The 16,360-nt window shown below is 43.3% G+C and overlaps 1 protein-coding gene across 1 annotated transcript in view; it reads right to left on the minus strand.

Moving 5' to 3' along the window:
• Positions 1 to 16,360, minus strand: part of eno4 (enolase 4) — a 545,628-nt gene that overhangs the window by 54,993 nt on the left and 474,275 nt on the right. The window contains exons 9-11 of the mRNA XM_041209277.1: positions 5,481 to 5,609; positions 630 to 695; positions 259 to 417 (exon numbers count right to left, since the gene is read on the minus strand). Coding sequence (XP_041065211.1) covers positions 259 to 417; positions 630 to 695; positions 5,481 to 5,609 — 354 coding nt within the window. The remainder of the gene's footprint in view (positions 1 to 258; positions 418 to 629; positions 696 to 5,480; positions 5,610 to 16,360) is intronic.

Consider the following 16,360-nt stretch of genomic DNA (forward strand, 5'->3'; position numbering starts at 1 on the left):
TTGTGAATATGCTCATGGAGAGCAATGGCTGGTTCTGGTAACCAACCTACTACGTCGTGATAGGTCGGCACCAAACAACTTGGGTACAAACAGATCTCCCTCTGGTGAATGCTCTGGAAAGGTAGGTTATAAGTAGTGCAGAGGTTTAGAGAAGGAATTCCAGAAACAGGGTGGGGTGAGGCCAAGAGGCCATTGAGTGATTGTACAAGAGGATAGACATTAATTATATAAATTTATGCAAGTTTAATCTTAACTCACATAATCCATCAATTCATGAGCAGCACAATTGAGCATCAAATGTAGATCTTCCCCCAGTGTCAATTCTAGTGCGTTACAAGCCTCTTGGATCACCTCAAAAGGTTGTTCTATATGATCAAATCCTTTCTCCCAGCAGCCTAAGTGAGACATTGCTATAGGCTGAATGTAACAAACAGGCAGTGTTATTTATTTTGTCTGGTTACTTTGTTTAAAAGATTGTGATTTTATCCCCCAACACTAATAAAATACAGACAATAAGGCTTTGTCTTCTTTCTTCTAATATTTTAATATTAACATTGAACATAACAGTTTTTTTTGGCTGTTTAATTGGGATAGATAATATAATGCATTATTCCTCAACATATTCTTACTCCAGATTTTTGGGTGAACGTCCATTTGGAAATTTGTTGTTGAAGAGCCATCATCATCTTAAGACTCTGCAAGACAGTTTCAAACAGTCACAATTACATTCTCAAATTATTCCATACTGGTGATAAGAGTAAGCAGATTTTTTAGACTTGTTAGGGAAGGTTATTTTTGTTTATAAATGCATTAATTATTCCACAAGATATTAGGGATCAAAGGCATCTATTCTCTTCCATAGGAATTAAGCATACAATGATAACCATTATTCCTAACAATTACACATATACAAAGATGACCACTAAGAATGATAACTATACATATACTCAAAGCACTTAACGCACCATGAACTGGAGACTTCACATGTTACAGATCTTGAGCTGGAGGGAATTGGCAAACCATGCCTTTTCAAATGCTGAAGTATTTGTTCTAGTACCCATCTTTTTATACTCGTCTTCCATTCTAGCTATGTGAGAATCTGCATGTTTCAAATTATTACCTCACCCCTTATTTACTTAATAAGAACATAGGGCCAAATGGCCATTTGAGTCTGCTTCATTATTCAATTAGATCATGGTTGATCTTAATGAATTTCAGTTTTAACAACAAAGACCTATACACCTTACCATGGCTTTATCTTGACTGAGTTGTCAACCAACTAATTCACTTGCCTTGCAGAGATGCATCCTTGGAGGAGTTAATCCCTAAGGCAGGCTTGTCTCGCAGGCCATGAGTTTGAAGATTTCTACAGGGGTCGGCTCCTCCAATGACAATCTGTTTCTCTCCCATGTTTGCTAATGATAGACACACGAGCACACACACTAACCATGCTTCCCCCACCCCACCACTCCCGGTGCTCTGGCCTGGCTCCAACCACTTTCACCCTGCTTTTGGTGCTCTGTCCGCATTCCACTGGTTCTTCCCTCAATCCTCTGATGCTCCAAGGTGATCCCCTGGAAATCCCCTTGTTCCCTGCGTTCTCCAGACATTCCCCGGTTCTTGGTGCTCCCCTTGGCAGTCACTCGCTCCAGGTCTCTCTTCCGCTCTCCCCACCCTAACTGATTTAGAAAGTGAGTGAATGAGTGGTGAGGGTGGCTGAATGAGTGAGGGTGACTGAGTGAGTGAGTATGAAGGTGGGTGTGCATGTGTGTGAGGGTGTGTGTGTGTGCACACGAGGGTGTACGTGTGTGCATCTGTGGGTGGTAAGTGTATTTATGCATGTGCATGGTGAGTGCGTGGGTGTGGGTGGGGGGGGAAATGTGTGTTGGCAGGGGAGGCGAGTGCGTGTGTGACAGAGAGGGGGTGATGAGAGGGAGGGGATATTGTGTGTTTGGCTCACTCCCAGTCTCAATATTCTCATTCACCCTCACCCCCACATACCAACAGGCACTCTCACCTGCTCTCAGTGGGTGAGTGATGTGAGTGAGCACCCTGAGACTGGAAGTGAGCTGGACAAACACACTCTCACCCTTTCACTCTCTAATGGTTGTCTTTATTTATTACTCATTTTTTTTAACTGTCAATTTATTGTTGTGACTTTTTTTTGCTCAGCAAGTTGCTTCTTTTCATACGTCAGCTTTTTTTTGAAATTCACATTTAATGTTATGTCAAACATTATCCTTCCAAAATTTTGCTCACCAGCCCCACCCCACCCAACTCCCGAGGATGAGAAAAATTGTAATGTGGTCTCCCAAGCGAGAAGGTTGGAAAAGCCTGCCCTAGGAGGACAACTGCTAAGACAAAGAACGCTTGTAGTTAAATGCTTTTCAGCTAAAGTCTCTGTCTGCTAAACAAATTGACTTTTCCAGCTGTCTAACAAAAACCTACTTAACAGGAAAATACTAAGAGTTAATTATCTGGCTTTAAAAGCCATTTGATTATTAAAAAGAAACTGCTGTAGTTACTTTCATTTCTTCTTCCACTTTCTCTCATTCTCTTCCATGTTTCTAAAATGGCAATGGTGGAAATTTGTTATCTCCGCCTGATACCTCTGAGAAAACATGGGGCAGGGCCTGCTTGCCGGCGTGTAAAATGACACGGGATGACGTCAGGTAGAACTCCTGATGTCACCCTGTGTCACTTCAATTTTCAGGTCGGCGGTGGCGCAGCCAAATTAGCTGTCAACGGCCTATTGAGGCCATTGACAAAGTCATTAACCTCATTAATGGACCTGCCTGTCCAACCTTAGGATTGGTGGGCAGGCCGGGGGCCCTCGTGGGCTTCAGAAAAAGCATGAAACCTCACCCACAAGTGGGATGAGGTTTCAAGAGGGTTTTAAAAAATTTATTAGATGGTTGATTTAAAGTCATGGACATGTCCCAAGTCACCTGACAGTGTCACATGAGGGGACATGTCACGGAAATTTTGTTTTTGTACCTTTCCCATTTTTACATTTTGAGCCGATTTCCCTGAAGCAGCACTTAGCTTCAGGGAGATGAGTGCATTCTTTTGTGCGCATGCATGAAAGAACGCACTCTCAGCTGAGAGAAACTCCCCCATCCTCACAAGGAGCGCATAGTGCTTCCTGGTGGCTGTCACGCTGGGCGGGCCTTAATTGGCCCGCCCATGTAAAATGGTGGCGCGCCCCTGATCGGGGGTGCCAATTGGAAGCGCCTGCACTTCCCCCGCAATTGGGGGGGGAAGTTCTTCCCATGAAGTATCAATTGAACGAAAGCCAATCTGGTTTTCACAGTACTCTAACTTCCAAATATTCAGACAGTACAGACTAGTGCTCAGATTAAAGGCAGTATTCAAATTTGCATCAGCAGACCTTACCAGGTGCATCAATTTATTTTTAATCAGCAAGTGCAGCTGAAAACAGCAACAAACTAAAACAACATTAAGGGGAGAGTTTTCCCCCCATTGGAGGGGTCATACAGGGGCGGGTGAGGACCTGATTGGCGCCCCTGATCGGGTCCGCGCTGCTATTTTATGTGGGTGGGCCAATTAAGGCCCACTCAGCGTGACGTACACCTGGAAGCACTGAGCCGGTGTGGGAGGCTGTGTGGGGGGAGGGGGGGTTTGGTTCCCTGAGTTGGGGTCTGTGCTCTTTCGCGCATGGATGGAAGATTAGCTAGCTGGCAAAAAACGAGAGTATGCATAAATGGGTCTTTTTCTGATTGGCATGATGTGAAGAGCGGAGTCCCACAGGGCTCTGTGCTGGGGCCTCAACTTTTCACAATTTATGTTAATGACTTAGATGAGGGGAGTGAAGGCATGATAGCTAAATTTGCAGATGACACAAAGATAGGTAGGAAAGTATGTTGTGAAAGGGGCATAAGAATGATGCAGATGGATAAAAAAACGTTGAGTGAGTGGGCAAAAATAAGGCAGATGAAGTATAATGTGGGAAAATGTGAAGTTGTTCACTTGACAGGACAAATAAAAAAGCAGAATATTACTTAAACAGGCTGCAGAATTCTGAGCTGCAAAGCGATCTAGGTGTTCTTGTGCATGAGTCACAAAAACTTAGTATGCAGATAATTAAGAAGGCTAATGGCTGCAATCCTTTATTACAAGAGGAATTGAAAATAAAAGTAAGGATGTTATGTTTCAGTTATGCAGGGCATTGGTGAGACCACATCTTGAATATTGTGTGCAGTTTTGATCTCCTTATTTGAGGATGGATGTAAATGTATTGGAGGCGATTCAGAGGAGGTTTACTAGATTGACACCTGGAATAAGCAGGTTGTCTTATGAGGAAAGGTTAGACAGACTGGGCTTGTTTCCATTGGAGTTTAGAAGAGTGAGGGGTGACTTGATTGAAGTATATAAAACCCTGAAGGTATTGACAAGGTGGATTTGGAAAGGATGTTTCCTCTTGTGAGTCCCCCAGAACTAGGGTGCACTGTTGAGGAGATGAGGAGAAATGTTTTCTCTGAGAGGATTGAGAGACTTTGGAACTCTCTGCCTCAGAAGATGGTGGAGGCAGGGTCATTGAATATTTTTTAAGGCAGAGGTCGATAGATTCTTGCTAGGCAAGGGAATCAAAGGTTATCAGGGGTAGATGAGAATGTGGAATTCAAAACACAAACAGATCTTATGGCGGAGCAGGCTCAAGGGGCTGAATGACCTAATTCTGCTCCTATTTCATATGTCCATATGTATCAATGTAGTGGGGAAGTGGTGGGCGGCGGTGGTGGGGGAAGCGGAATTGGTGTTCAGGATATGGGTGAGTCAGCGACTCTAATTATCAGAACTCCATTAGCATTCAATTAGTCCCAAAAGATGGAGATACATCAGAAGTACCTCTTTGACTACCAGCAGATGTAGAAGATACTGAGGGTACAGGCAACCACCATTTGCAGGCAAAATATGGAAACTCCCTCTGACCCCAGAAACTTAGACCAGGTCAGTGATAGTTGTTCCATTTGCCACAATTCCAGTATATATGCTACAATTACTGGCCTGCAGATTTGAGGCCATTGTATTTATTTTTCCACTTATCTCTGATATCCATCCTCATAACAATAATTGGAAAGCTTAACTTAGTGATGAAACAATTGTGTTTATAAACTTGTATCTTACCAGAGGTAACCTCTTGTGACCTATATGCTATATTTATAAAACATAGTCAGTCCTTTGCTGGCTGCATTGGCAATATCCCTGTTCCTGGGAACTAACATGAATCAATCTCAAAACAAACAAAAACAATCAATTATTGAACAAGTGAATTGGAAATGGGCAATAAATACTGGCCTTGGCAATCCATGAATGAATAAAAAAAGAGTAATAAGGAAGAACTACATCTGCAATAGTCCTAGAAACATAGGAAAGGATCAGCTGGTCCATCAAGCCATTTTATGTGTTCTCCTGCCTAATGCAGGGGAAGATCATTGCAATGATTAGAATTGCCTTACCTGTTTATAACTGAGGTTGGGTTTTGGAACTGCTATCACTTCCTTCATCAATTTTAATTTTCCTCCAGATGACTTCCCACAACTAAGTAAACTTACCATAGGAAGTGGCATTCTCATTTCTTTTGGAGGCTCCTAAAATTTCAAATTAGAGTTTTAGGCTGTGTTTAAAACACGGAAATACGTAGATGCTTTTCCTGCTTACAGTTACGTTTTCCTAGTACCAGAATAGCTTGCATTAAATATGGTAATTTCCTAAAACATCATGCTGGCGCATATCTTGCATTTTGATATCTTTACACACCAGAGGTGGTTAATTACTACCAAGAGGCATAATGATTGTACTTTTTGCCTCATAGAAAGCTTGCATAATTAGAGTGTTGACATTTATTAACAGAAAATTACAACAGTATCAATGTCAATGTCAATGTCATATCGTACCTGTTTGCCAATGTTTAGTAGAGTTTTACAGCTGTGAAAGTTGTTTAATACACTATAAGACCATAAGTCTTAGGAGCAGAAGTAGGCTATTTGGTCCATCGAGTCTGCTCTGCCATTCAATGAGATCATGGCTGATCTGATAATCCTTAATTCCAATTTCCTGCCTTTTCCCCATGACCTTTGAATCCATTAATGATCAAAAGTCTGCCTATCTCAGCCTTGAATATACTTAACAACCAACCCTCTACAGCCCTTTGCAGTAAAGAATTCCACAGATTCACTACCCTCTGAGAGAAGAAATTCCTCCTCATCTCTGGCTTAAATGGGCGATCCATTACTCTGAGATTATGCCCTCTGGTCCTAGACTCTCCCACAAGGGGAAACAACCTCTCAGCACCTACCTTTGTCAAGCCTCATAAGAATCTTATATGTTTCAATAAGGTCGCCTCTAATTCTTCTAAACTCCAATGAGTACAGGCCTAACCTGCTCAACTGGATCAATCTAGTGAACATTCTCTGAACTGCCTCCAGTGCCAGTATATCTTTCCTTAGATAAGGGGACCAAAACTGTTCACAGTATTCTAGGTGTGGCCTAACTAGTGCCTTGTATAATTTTAGCAAGACTTAGCTATTTTTAAACTCCATTCTCCTTGAAATAAAGGCCAACATTCCATTTGCCTTCTCTATTACCAGCTGAACTTCTATGCTAGCTTTTTAGGATTCATTCATTGAGGACCTCCAAATCCCTCTGTGCTGCAGCTTTCTGCAGTCTTTCTCCATTTAAATAATAATCAGCTCCTCTATTCATTCTGCCAAATTGCATAATCTCACATTTTCCCACATTATATTCCATCTGCTAGACTTTTGCCCACTCACTTAACCTATCTATAATGCTCTGTAGAATAATTCTGTCATACTCACCACTTGCCTTCCCACCTATTTTTGTGTCATCCGCAAACTTAGCGATAGTATATTCACTTCCTTCATCCAAGTCATTAATATATATTGTAAATAATTGTGGCCCCAGCACTGATCCCTGTGGCACTCCAGTAGTTACAGGTTGCCATCCTGAAAATGGTTCCCTTATCCTAATTCTCCATCTTCTGTTAGCCAATCCTCTGTCCATGCTAATATACTACCCCCAACACCATGGGCTCTTATCTTATTAAGTAACCTATGTGCGGTACCTTATTGAACACGTTTTAGAAATCCAAATAGATTTCATCCACTGGCTCCCCTTTATCTATCCCGCTTGTTACCTCCTCAAAGAATTCTAATAAATTTGTTAGGCATGATTTCCCCTTCGTGAAGTCATGCTGACTATGCTTGATTATATTATGTATTTCTAAATGCTCTGCTATTACATCCCTTATAATAGACTCCAACATTTTCCCAATGACGGATGTTTAGCTAACTGGCCTATAGTTACCGTTTTCTGTCTCCCTTTTTGAATAAGGGTGCTTCATTGGCAGTTTTACAATCCTCTGGGACCTTTCCAGAATCTAAGAATTCTTGCAAGATTAATACCAGTGAATCCACTATCTCTGCAGCTACTTCCTTTAGTATCCTAGGATACAGCCCATCAGGTCCAGGGGACTTATCAGTCTTTAGCCCCATTAGTTTCCCTTGTACTTTTTCTCTAGTAATAGTTATTGTATTTATTTCCTCCCCCTCTTTTGCCCCTTGATTATTTAGTATTTTTGGAATGCTATTAGTGTCTTCTACCGTGAAGACTGATGCAATGTTTATTCAGCTCCTCTGCCATTTTCTGGTTCCCCATTATTTTTTCCCCAGCCTCATTCTCTAACGGTCCCATGTTCACTTGTGCCTATCTCTTCCTTTTTATATAGTTAAAGAAGCTCTTTTTATATTACTTGCTAATTTACCTTCAAAGTTTATTTTCTCCCTCTTTATTTTTTTTGGTCATCTTTTGTTGGTTTGTAAAACTTTCCCAATCCTCTGGCTTACCACTAATCTTTGTATGTTTTTTTCTATCAATTTTCTTTCAAACTTCAAATTGAAGTTAAGTCTATCCTTCACTTCCTTTGTTAACCATGGTTGGTTCATTCCCCCTCCTAGAATCCTTCTTCCTCACTGGGATATATCTTTGCTGTGAGTCATGAACTATTTTCTCCAGTTCTGCTGAAGGGTCATGAGGACTCGAAACGTGAACTCTTTTCTTCTCCGCCAATGCTGCCAGACCTGCTGAGTTTTTCCAGGTAATTCTGTTTTTGTTTTCTATTTTCTTAAATGTCTGCCATTGTTCATCACCATCTTTTCTGCTGAACCCCTTTCCCAGTCCACTCCAGCCAACTCTGCCGTCATTCCTTTGTAATTACCCTTATTTAAGTTTAGCACAGTTGTTTCCGACCCAAGTTTCTCACTCTCAAACTGAATGCTAAATTCTACCATGTTATGATCACTGTTTCCTATGGGATCTTTTACTCTGAGATCATTTACTAAACCTGCCTCATTACACACTACCAGATCCAAAACAGCCTGGTCCTTGGTTGGGTCCACATGTTGTTCTGGGAAACTGGCCTGAATAGACTCTATGAATTCTTGCTCGTAGCTACCTTTGCCAATTTGATTTTCCCAATCTATATGAAGCTTAATGTACTGCCTTTTTTCCATGCCCTCATTAACTCCTAACTTATTCTATGTGCTACAGTATTGCTACTGTTAGACAGCCTATAGACTACTCCCACCAGTGTCTTCTTCCCCTTGTTAATTCTTACCTCCACCCATATGGATGTTACATCTTCCGATCAAAAATCATTTCCTGCTATCGTACTTATTCCATCTTGTACTAACAAAGCTACTCCACCACCCTTTCCTTCCTGCCTGTCCTTTTGAAAAGTTACATACCGCTGAATATCTAGTTCTGAGCTTTGATCTCCTTGTAACCATGTCTCTGTAATAGCTATAAGATCATACCCATTAACCGCTATTTGTGCCATTAATTCATTTATTTTGTTCCAAATACTATGCACATTTAAGTAAAGAGCCATTAATTTTGTCTTTTTACCATCTTTTCCCCCTTTGACCCTATTTACTGCTTTTTAAAAAAATGTTTGTACACACTGTCCCTTCGTGTTACACTCTGGGTATCATTACCTAAATAGGTGCCCTGCAATGCTGCCATATCCTTTTTCTTTGTAAGCCTACAAATCCCCTCTCCAGATCTCTACCCCCCTCTATTTAGTTTAAAGCCCTCTCTACAGCTTTAGTTACTTGATTCGCCAGGACACTGGTCCCAGCATGGTTCAAGTGAAGCTCTCTTCTAACCCAGTTCTGGTGCCAGTGCCCCATGAACTGAAACCCACACCTCCCACCAATCTCTGAGCCACGCATTTAACTCCTTGACTTTATTTACCCTATACCAGTTTGCCTGTGGATCAGGTAGTAATCCCGAGATTATTAGCTTGGACTTTCTGCTTTTTAATTTAGTCCCTAATTGTTCAAATTCTTTCAGCAGAACCTCCCTTCTAGTCCTATCAATGTTGCTGGTACCAATGAGGATGATGACAACTAGATCCCTCCCCTCCCATTCCAAGTTCCTCTCCAGCCCTAAGGAGATGTCCTTAACCCTGGCACTGGGTAAGCTACACAACTTTCAGGACTCAAGCTCATGGCTGCAGAGAACAATATCCATCCCCCTAATTATACTGTCCCCTACCACTACTATATTCCTTCCACCACTTGAATGGCTCCCTGTACCACGATGCCGTGGTCATTTTGCTCATCCTCCTTGCAGTCCCTGCTCTCGTCCACACAGCTTGCAAGAGCTTCATAACTGTTGGACAATTGCAGGGATAGAGGCTCCTCGAATGCTACCCCCTGGGTCCCCATACCGGCAGTCACACCGTCCTGTCCCTGATCACAGACCAAATCGGAGGGATGTGACCGCCTCCTGGAGCAAAGTGTCTGGGTAGCTTTCCCCCTTTCTGATGTGGCGCAATGTTTGTAGCTCGGACTCCAACTCCTCAACTCAGATCTGAAGTTCCTCGAGCTGCAAGCATTTACTACAGATATGGTCACTCTGGATCACCTTGGTGTCCAGCAGCTCCCACATGCTGCAGCAGCAACACATCACTGGTTCTGCCATCACTATTTAATTTAATTTAATTAAATTGTGTTTAATTTAATTTTTTAATTACTCTAGTATCCCTGCTCTTTACTGTAATTTTTTTTACACCAATATCAATCTAATACTTAGACTAACTTTAAGAAAAAGAGAGAAAAAAGACTAGAGACCTAAACACAAACTAAAGGCCTGACTTTTACTTTAACGACTAGAAATACTCACCAATCAGCTGCTTTCCCTGCAATCGCGTCATGGTATGGTTTGTGATGTCACTCCGCTGCTGGTCTCACTGCAGGTGTGACTCTCGATCCACACCTTTTCTCTCCCACTCACCTCTCACACAAAATATACTATTTTGAGTCTTAGGAATAGAATAAACCTTAATATTAACCAGATGCTCACTAATTAGCCAGCTTACTCTCCTGTAGCAGAGCAAAAATCAATTCCTGGAGGCTGAAAAAGTTTAAGCAAAAGCAACCAACCACCTCTTTCCCTTATATAAGAGCAAAGTACTGCAGATGCTGGAAATCTGAAACAAAAAAAAATGTTGAAAAAACTCAGCAAGTCTGACAACTCTGCCTTTCTCTCCACAGATGCTGTCAGACCTGCTGAGCTTTTCCGGCATTTTTCTTGTTTTTCTTACCTCTTTCCCTTCCTCTGCTTAATTCCCTGAAGCACTCAACTCCGGCATTCTATTATAAATCGCATGAAATTAGCTACTTATATGTGCTCCTAACACAATAGGCCTATCTGAATCACTTAATGAGGATCCCATTTCTGCTGGTTCTTCATTAAGCTGCTCTTTCACTGGAACCCTTGAGAAAACACTGCTTAAGGCTGGCAACTACAGAATTTAAACTATAGATTTCAGTTTAGTGCCAACTACAAACTATATTAGGTTTGTACAAAATAAAAATAGAGACTTTCTTACTCAACAACTGCATGCACTCAGTCCTCACTACTAATATAAACTCTTTTTGTAGCTGAACTTAGACCATTCAAGTCCAACACAATACACTACAACCAGAACAAACCACAAATGCTACTGTAGTAAATATTAGCATAGAGACTGAAGCATCTGGACCAGCACATAGTGATCTTTTTCAAGGACTGGAAGAATAGAATGACCTCACCAACTGTGCAGACATAAATGGAGGCAACTGAGGAAATCAGCACAGAAATGCGGTCCCTCCAACCTGGAAACAATGAACCAAGAAAATCTGGAACTTCAGGAGGTCCGGAAAGGTGATAGCAAAATATTTTCAGATGCCAAGCCCCACACAGTGACTTAACCAGCATTCTCCTGCTCAGCACTCTTCAGTACAACATACCTTACAGCTCCACTCATATTTCTTTCTTCAGGCATGTCACATCCCCATCCAAACAACACTTGCACTCACCCACATCTTATTGCCCTGTTGCACCCAAGTCTCACTCTCCACAAATATTGTTCTTTCCTAATATCCACACAAGCCATTACTAACACTGCTTTCCTTGCAGGAGAAGACAGCTGACAACCTCAGGGACACACAGAGGGCCAAGGGGTGGAGGTGGAGATGGTAGTCCTCCAGAGACAGGCAGGCATCTTGATGGCCGTTGGCTATGTGTACTCACCTGGCCCACTGGGAAGGAAGTCTTATTCCAGGAAGCAGTTGTCAGCAATGACCTGCTATGAAAACCTGAACCTCCTGAGGCATGAGTACTCACACGTGATGAGATAACTGACTGTGTGCTATAGATTCTGTGTTGGGGTATCTTGTCTACTGAGAGCTAGATCTTTGTATCCATGGCCTCTGCTTTATGGAACAGCATGTGGCTGAGGAGAAGTGCTGCTGCTGATGTTGCTCCTGCTGTTGCTCCTCTTGATCTTTGTCAGAGGTGCCAGGTAGAGCTGCATAATCTGCTCCCATGCTGCAGTGAAGGGTGACAACAGGAAAGAGCAGCTGAAGACGAGTGAAGTGCAAGACAGGTGTAATGGCTTTCAAGAAGTTGGCAATCACCTGTCAAGCACTCTGAGTGCTCTGAGCAGCAGCCTCTCATCTGGCAATGGCTGGAGTTCTTCAGTTTCACAGGTCAAAGGCTTTCCAGTCTCCCAATTTTACTGAAGAGGCATTCTGAACTGTGCACTCACCTCAATGACCCTGGCGAGTTTCACACAGCTTGGGAAATAGATCTACTGCCCATTAAATCCTGAATTCTTAGATAAAACAGAACTTAATTGTTTATTAGAATATTTAAATGCCTTACCCGACAGTTGTATGGGGGTTCCTTGCTCACCTTCAAACCTGCCCAAAAAAAACTTGAAAAAGGGTGGGGTGATGTCAAGATCCCAACCCTGTGTCACTTTAGGGGATTTAAGTGCCTGCATGCACCGGAAACTGCCTCCCCTCACCTGTAAAATTTCACCCGTTCTTTCTTCCCTTAACTTGTTCAACACATAATTTTACAAAGCTCTATCAGGTCATCTCTAAGTTCTGTTATCTAAAGAGAAAAGCCCCAAATTATAACAATATAGCTCTTCATAGCATTGGGTTAATCTTGCTATTGTAATACTAAGATTTAATTTTAGCACCAATAGCGAGCCTATCAGCAGTAAACATGGGAGAGAAACAGGCTGTGATTGGAGGAGCAGCGAACGTTGGCAATTACAATATGTGAAGATACAGAGACTCTGGAGCACACTCACCACACTTTCCCGTGGCTCCGGCTGCTTTCCCCCAACTCGTGGTGCTTTGGCCTGCCTCCGGCCACTTTCACCCTGTTCCTGGTTCTCTGTCCTGGCTCCAGCCGTGTTCCACCGGTTCTCCCCTCGTTCCCTCGATTCTCCAAGCGTTCTCCCGATTTTCCCCTCATTCCCCCAGTTCTCCAGGCGTACTCCTGGTTCTTGACACTCCCCTTGGTGATCACCTGTGTTTGGGTGCCGCTAAGCTTCAGGCCTCGCTCCAGGTCTCCCTTCTGCACTCACCAGCACCCCCCACCCCAGCTGATTTAGTGAGGGTGAGTGAGCGTGAGGGTGGCTGAATGAGTGAGTGACTGTGAGGGTGGCTGAGTGTGCGGGGTGTGCGTGCGTGTGCGGGGTGTGCGTGCATGTGTGTGCGCACCAGTGTGTGAGAGAGAGAGAGAGACAGGGCAGGTAGGGGGATTGAGAAGGAGGGGAGGGTGTGTATCTGGCTCACTCTCAGATTCAGGGTTCTGATTTGCCCTCACCTCAACACACTAACAGTACTCTCACCCACTTTCAGAGTGGGCGAGTGTGAATGAGTGAGCACCCTGAGTCTGCAAGTGAGCTGGACACATATACTCTCACCCTTTCACAGTCTAACGGTTGTCTTTATTTATCACTTTTTTTAAATTGTCAATTTATTGTTGGGTATTTTTCTTTGCTCAGCAAGTTGTTTCTTTTCAGGTGTCAGCTTTTTAAAAAAATTCAAGTTTAACGTTGTATCAAACTTTATCCTTTCAAATAAAAGCAAAATAACGTGGGTGCTGGAAATCAAACAGAAACAGAAAATGCTGGAAAAACTCAGCAGGTCTAACAGCATCTGTGGAGAGAAAAACAGAGTTAACGTTTCGAGTCTGTATGGCTCTTCTTCAGAGCTAAAGAGAAGTAAAAATGTGATGAAACTTATACTGTTTAAGGCAGGGTGGAGCAGCTGAAGCTGGATAGAAGGCCAGCGATAGGTGGAGGAGCAAAGGAGAGATTGCCAAAGGTGTCATAAACAAAAAGGTCAAAGGGGGTGTTAGTGGTGGTGGTACTGGCTAAAGGAGGTGCTAATGGTGACATTAAGGTAGGAAAGCAGAATGTGATAATAGCAGGACAAGGGTAAGCACTCTGGAAAGAACAATATGAACAAGTGACAGATGGCCCTTGTGGGAGTGGGGTGGGGAGAGGGGGATGGTGGTGGGAAAAAAGGTCAAGAAAAGGAGACAAGGTAGGGATGAAACAATGAATAAAATAAATAAAAATAAGTGGTTAAAAAAGGAGTATTGAAAAAAGGGGTAGCAAAGGGGTGAGGATAGAAGAGGAGAGAGGTCATGGTCTGAAGTTGTTGAACTCAATGTTAAGTCCGTTAGGCTGTAAAGTGCCTAATCAGAAGATGAGGTGCTGTTCCTCCAGTTTGCGTTACACTTCACTGGAACATTGCAGCAGGCCAAGGACAGACATGTGGGCATGAGAGCAGGATGGTATGTTGAAATGGCAAGCAACAGGAAGGTCTGGGTCATGCTTGCGGATAGACCAAAGGTGTTTCACAAAGCAGTCACCCAGTCTGCGTTTGGTCTCTTCAATGTAGAGGAGACCGCATTGGGAGCAGTGAATGCAGAAGACCAAATTTAAGGAGGTGCAAGTGAAGCGCTGCTTCACCTGAAAGGAACGTTTGGGCCTTTGGACTGTGAGGAAGGAGGAGGTAAAGTGGCTGTTGTTGCACCTTCTGTGATTGCATGCGAAGGTGCCGTGGGAGGGGGTTGAGGTGTTGGGGGTGATGTAAGAGTGCATCAGGGTGACCGGGAGGGAATGGTCCCCATGGAATGCTGATGGGAGGGGTGAAGGGAGGATGTGTTTGGTGGTGGCATCATGCTGGAGTTGACGGAAATAGTGGAGGACTACCCTTTGAATGTGGAGGCTGGTGGGGTGAAAAGTGAGGACAAGGGGGACTCTTTCATGGTTCTGGGAGGGAGAGGAAGGTGTGAAGGCAGAGGTGTGGGAGATGGGTCAGGCACGGTTGAGGGGCCTGTCAACCACAGTGGGTGGGAAACCTCAGTTCAGGAAGAAGGAAGACAGGTCAGAAGTGCCGTTTTGGAAAGTGACATCATCCGACAGATGTGATGGAGGCGAAGGAACTGGGAGAACGAGATGGAGTCCGTACAGGAGCAGGGTGTGAGGAGCTGTAGTTGAAGTAGCTGTGGGAGTCGTTGGGCTTGTAACGAATATTGGCAGATAGTCTATCACAAGATATTGAGACAGAAAGATCAAGGAAGGGAAGGGAAGTGTCAGAGGTGGACTATATGAAGGTGATGGAGGGGTGGAAACTGGAAGCAAAATTAATAAATTTTTCCAGGTCCAAACAAGAGCATGAGGTGGCACCGAAGCTGTCATCGATATACCGAAAAAAAAGAGTTGTGCGAGGGGGCCTGAGTAGGACTGGAACAAGGAATGTTCCACATACCCCATGAAAAGACAGGCATAACTGGGGCCCATGCGGGTGCCCATAGTCACACCTTTTATTTAGAGGAAGTGAGATAAGTTTAAGAAGAAATTGTTCAGTGAGAGAACAAGTTCAACCAGATGGAAGAGAGTGGTGGTGCCCTCCATGGCACCTTCCCATGCAATTGCAGAAGGTGCAACACCTGTCCCTTTACCTCCTCCCTCCTCACCATCCAAGGGCCCAAACAATCCTTTCAGGTAAAGCAGCGCTTCACCTGCACATCTTTCAATTTGGTCTACTGCATTCCCTGCTTCCAATATGGTCACCTCTACATTGGCGAGACCAAGCGCAGACTTGGTGACCGCTTTGCGGAACACCTTCGGCCTGTCTGCAAGGATGACCTTCCTATTCCTTGCCATTTCAACACACCATCCTGCTCTCATGTCCATCCTTGGCCTGTTGCAATGCTCCAGCGAAGCCCAACACAAACTAGGGGGACAGCACCTCATCTTCCGATTAGGCACTATACAGTCTTCCGGACTTAACATTGAGTTCAAAAACTTCAGATCATGAACTCTCTCCTCTATCCTCAGCCCTTTTTTTACCCGCTTTTTTAATACTCATTTTCATTTTTTTATTTTTATTTTAAAATTTTTATCCACTTATTTTTATTCATTTATTCATTATTTTATTCCTATCTTTTATCCTATTTTCGATTTTTTTCCCCACCACCGTCCCCTTCCCTCACCCCACCCCCACAAGGGCCATCTGTCACTTGTTCATGTTGTTCTTTCCAGAGTGCTTACCCTTGTCCTGCTATTAACACATTCTGCTTTCTTACCTTAATGGCACTATCAGCACCTCCTTTAGCCCTTACCACTACCATTAACACCCACTTTGTCCTTTTGTTCATGACATCTTTGTCAATCTTTCCTTTGCCCCCACTTTCCATTGGCCTTCTATCTAGTTTTGCCCCACCTTAAACAGTATAAATTTCATCACATTTTTACTTCTCTTTAGCTCTGAAGAAGATTCATACAGACTCAAAATGTTAACTCTGTTTTTCTCTCCACAGATGCTGTTAGACCTGCTGAGTTTTTCCAGCATTTTCTGTTTTTGTTTCTTTTCCTTCCAAAATTTGCTCATCAACACCACCGCCCCCCACCCCGAGTGTGAGAATAATTGTAATGTGGCCCCCCACCCAAAAAGGG

Source organism: Carcharodon carcharias, chromosome 17 (assembly GCF_017639515.1).
Source record: "Carcharodon carcharias isolate sCarCar2 chromosome 17, sCarCar2.pri, whole genome shotgun sequence".
Lineage (NCBI taxonomy): Eukaryota > Metazoa > Chordata > Chondrichthyes > Lamniformes > Lamnidae > Carcharodon > Carcharodon carcharias.